The sequence below is a fragment of the Hippocampus comes genome, unplaced genomic scaffold, assembly GCF_001891065.2.
Source record: "Hippocampus comes isolate QL1 unplaced genomic scaffold, H_comes_QL1_v1.1 scaffold194, whole genome shotgun sequence".
Taxonomy (NCBI): domain Eukaryota; kingdom Metazoa; phylum Chordata; class Actinopteri; order Syngnathiformes; family Syngnathidae; genus Hippocampus; species Hippocampus comes.
This window is the reverse complement of record NW_017805828.1, coordinates 784427-788919: the sequence shown is the minus strand read 5'-3', so window position 1 is coordinate 788919 and position 4493 is coordinate 784427. Positions and strand designations below refer to the sequence as shown.

At 42.5% G+C, this 4493-nt stretch overlaps 1 protein-coding gene across 4 annotated transcripts in view; it reads right to left on the bottom strand.

Annotated features, from left to right (window-relative positions):
* arhgap42b (Rho GTPase activating protein 42b) overlaps positions 1 to 4493 on the bottom strand; it is a 61515-nt gene that overhangs the window by 26221 nt on the left and 30801 nt on the right. For all 4 annotated transcript variants that reach the window (XM_019887312.1, XM_019887314.1, XM_019887311.1 and 1 more), the window contains exon 4: positions 1553 to 1624. In XM_019887312.1, the coding sequence (XP_019742871.1) occupies positions 1553 to 1624 (72 nt within the window). The remainder of the gene's footprint in view (positions 1 to 1552; positions 1625 to 4493) is intronic.

Below are 4493 nucleotides of genomic sequence, written 5' to 3'. Positions count from 1 at the left end.
AAACACTGAAAAGGGTAGCGGGGGGGGGGGGGGGAGATGTGGGGGCAGATAACCCAAGGGATGGAAATTAATAGATATTATATATACAGTATAATCATACTCATAATATTACTGGTTTCATGGAGGATAAGGAATATATGCATCGACTGCTATGAATGCGAACTGTCGGCACGTCAATGTCGCTTTGCGTCGTTAAAGCTAAGCATTTTAAAAGTATTCTTTCAAGCCTGGGTTACGGTTTCAAAGGAGAAGTAGGATTTCAAATAACGGTTTCAACACAGTTTCAAAGTTCTCCGGTGCACGTAATGCATTAAATAAAGCAGGCTACCTATCAAAGGGACGGACGGACTCACAAGGGTTAAGAAGACCACATAACCACGGCGACCGGGCTGAAGCGAGCTCAGAGACTCGGCAGGGCGCCGTGGGAACGAGCACAAACACGGGCGCCGTGCTTTCATTTGACGGCTCCGCACTAGCCGGGGAATGAAAGCCACGTTCCTGTGAAGCAACAAAGCAACTCTGCGCTTTTTACAAGTCATCCGCGGGGGCCCGAGGATGCCCTGCAGCCAGCACTTTCGCCCCTATCAATCCGGAGTGTCCACTCGGGTGTGGAGCATGTAACCGGATTACAGTAATCTGATTAGAAAAAATGGCTCATACTATAAATTAGATACTGTTGGGTTGGCACAATAAGATTACCAAATCTTATGAAAAAAAAATGCTGGTCAGCAGGATTGTGGAGAAGTATCTGTGAAAGAATGACAGTGACCATAAAAGGATTTTTACTGCAAATAGACATGAAAGTAGAAGGACAGTAATCCCCCAAGATTATGGATCGAGCCCCCTATAAATGTCCATCATTTCCTATAATAGTGTCAACTGTGCATTTATTCGACAAATTACGATCCCCAAACACTTGATTTCAATTTTATATTTTGTCTTTGTGTATATTGTAAACTGTTATCTTGAGAAAATATGTTATAATAGAAAAAATACGAAACCAAAGTGGCCAGCCTGAAATATGACTTGCTTCTGCATGTGGTATTCTGTTACCAATCTTTATGAGTGTTGATTGTTATCGTTTGAATTTGTGGAATGTACAGTCTGACGACAGGATGAACAATATCAAAAATAAATAAATGGAAGAAACAACACATCGTTAGGCTGCTAGCAGAATTGCCTGCCCAAAATTGTTTCTTTCTCCCTTTCCAAAAATCTTCAAATATGATTAAGGCAACTATTTTTTTTAAGGTAATGATCTGCAAAAATTTCTCCAGCAATATTAAAATTCATTTCACGTATGATCTTATATGCATCATATGTAACACAGTGTAAATGCAATCATCGGGACCAAACCCTGCCACAACGAGCGAACATTTCAACGTCATTTACATTTGGACCCCGATTTCTACTTCGGGATGCCTCATTTCATCACCTTGCAAAACGACACTTGCGGGATTCATCGAGCAAAGATTCAATCTTCCGTCTGACTTGCGTCCCGCACAGCGTGATGCTAAGCAGCTAGCGCTCCATGGCGGAACGGGTCGCTTACCTTGGCGGCGCCAATCTGCTCCTTGCGAAACCTTTCCAAGGGAGTGATCAAGACGTCGTCTGCGTTCTGAATCTGGTGGGGGGGGGGGGCGACAAAACAAAAGCAGACAAATGTCAAGCTGTGTTCTTCAAAGCGAGTACTCAAGCTGAAAAGATCGCTAATTAAAAAGCTCGATGTAGCTGTCATTGCACCGCAGTGTTGCGCAAAGGCTCCGCGGCGAGTGTGACACATGAGCGGAAATGATACCAAGCAGAGCATTCAATTGTCATTTATTATCGATTATCGTGGTATGTGTAGGGTTTTAAAAGTTTGGGTTTTAAACCTGGATTGCGGTTTCAAGTTCGTTTCACGTTAGCGATGTGGTTTCAAAGTATAATTTTGGAGTGAAGGTTTTAGACAAAGTTTAAGATTGCACACCTGGTCAGGGTTTCAATTTAGGGTTTCAAGCCTGAGCGAGAGTTTCAAATGAGGTTTTCAAGCCTGGGGGTTTGGGTTCCAAATTGGGGATTTCAAATAATGATTTCAAGCCAGGGTTTGAATTTTCAAAATAGGGTTTCGAGATTGGCTTGCGGTTTCAAAAGCAGAGTGAGGGTTTTAAAGGATAGTTCAATTTGGGGTATGTTTTCAAAATGTGGTTTCAAGCTTGGGTTACGTTTCAAAGAACAGTTTAGCTTTCAAATCAGGCATTAAATCTTCGCCCAGGACACAGTTTGGGTTTTGAAGTTGGGTTTCCAAAACATGGTTTTAATACTGCGTTACAGTCGTCAACAAAGGTTAGGATTTAAAATTCGGGTTTAACCCTTTCAGGGACAGCGGTTACTACAGTGGACAGTTAATCATGTTATCAGATTACAGGGTGCGTGAAAGGGTTAAGGCCAGGGTTTGGGTTTTCAAATTAGTTTCAATCTAGGATTAAGGCTTTTAAATTAATATTTAAAAGGAGGGTCAAGAAATTCAAATTGGAGTTTTAAGACCACCTTGGGGTTTCTAATCTGAGTTGGAGTTTCAAGTTAAGGTTTCAAACAAGATCCTTGTGAGGGCTTTTTATTTTTAATTTTTTTTCAATTTGTGTCTTGCTTGAAACTTGCAGGTTAGGATTTCCTTGCACCATAACATGACCTTCTTCCACCTCTGGTTTGAAGAAATATGGCCTGGCGCGACGCCGATAATCCTGAGGTGCATTTCACATTTGGGAGTCCTTTTTGTCTCCCCGCCGCGCTATCGGGGCTCACCATCCGGAGTGTCTCGCGACTCGTTAGGCCCAGAAACAGATAAGCTGGAGATGTATTGCCCCATTTACGGCCCACGTTCAATCCTTGGGTGGCCGCGCCGGGTGAAGGTGCCGTTAGCGCCTTGGAAAATTCAACGCGGGATAGGCTTTCGTCCATGGTGAGTCGACAACATCAGAGGAAGAGGACTAAGCTAAGGGGGTGGGGGGGGGGGCGCCAACGACAGGTCTGTTAGGTTGATGGAAGTGTGTTATTCCATGCGGTGAGTAAAGTAAAATAATTTATCGAGGCATCAGATGCGGGAGTGGAGGTGGCGGTTTGTATGATTTCGAGCTTGAGTTGGCGTTTCAAACAAGGGTTACGGTTTTAAATTGGGGATTCAAATAAGGGTAAAAGGCCTGGGTTAATTTCAAACTCTCATCCTGACGCTTTGAACCTGAGTTTCAAGTTAATTTTAGGTGATAAAACTGGGCTAAGGTTTCAAAAAGAAAATGTTGGCTTCAAAGTAGGGTTTCAAGACCGTGTTAGGGGTTCAAGTTAGTGTGATTTTTCAAAGTAAAAGAGCAAAAGAATATCAATGACATCTTTTTAAAAAGTCATTTTCTTTTCTCGGTAGCAAACAGCCTGGTGATTGGGGACCTCTGAGCTCCAGAACTCGATTCAGAGTTTTTATTTTGCATCATTAATCACAGCGCAATTTTAGCATCCCAAACATCTGTCGGGGCCTACATGGACGCTCCAAGAGGAGCTTTGGTCCTTGTCGATTGCCCCATTCTTTACTTTAATCACCACAAATGCAGTTTCAAATGGTGGCGGCGACACAAAGGGCTCCAAACGTCCTTGCCAGACCTTTTCCAGTATGTATAAATCATCCTATCATCTGCATGCATCTGTCGGCTAACCCCGGGACGTCTGTCAGATAGGTCATTCATATACATGCAAAATAGCAGCGGGCCCTGAGACGGACCCCTGGGGTATCCCTCCACGACCATTCTCGGAAAATTGTACTCGTCCCCTGAGGTGCAAGGCAAAGCATGCAGAAAAAAACTATTTTGATTTCAACACACGGTGGTGAACATTACGAGAGGACATTTTTAGTCAGCGTGGTCTCACAGGAAATCTTCTGTCCAACACAAATGGACCCAAGCACAAATAGCAAATTCACGCCAATAATTCATGCTTCCTGAAAGTGATTATAAAGTACATATATTGATTATTTCAACCATAAATATGCAACAAACTACGTCCCCGGACCTCGCTGACAGAATTTCAAACATCCGCATACACCGTTGCATTCTGAATATTACACATGCTGGTGACACTCATTAATAAAGTACATGGCTTGAGATCGAGCCAACCTATGCTATAATCTGGAGGCGTGTCTTGATCATCTGTAGCATTTTGCTTCTTAAACATTAGAAAAGTAGGATGCATGTTATTGGTCCTGCCTGACACACAGGGAAACATATATACATATATACATACACCGTTGCATTCTGAATATTACACATGCTGGTGACACTCATTAATAAAGTACATGGCTTGAGATCGAGCCAACCTATGCTATAATCTGGAGGCGTGTCTTGATCATCTGTAGCATTTTGCTTCTTAAACATTAGAAAAGTAGGATGCATGTTATTGGTCCTGCCTGACACACAGGGAAACATATATACATATATACATATACACATACACATTTTTATATATATATA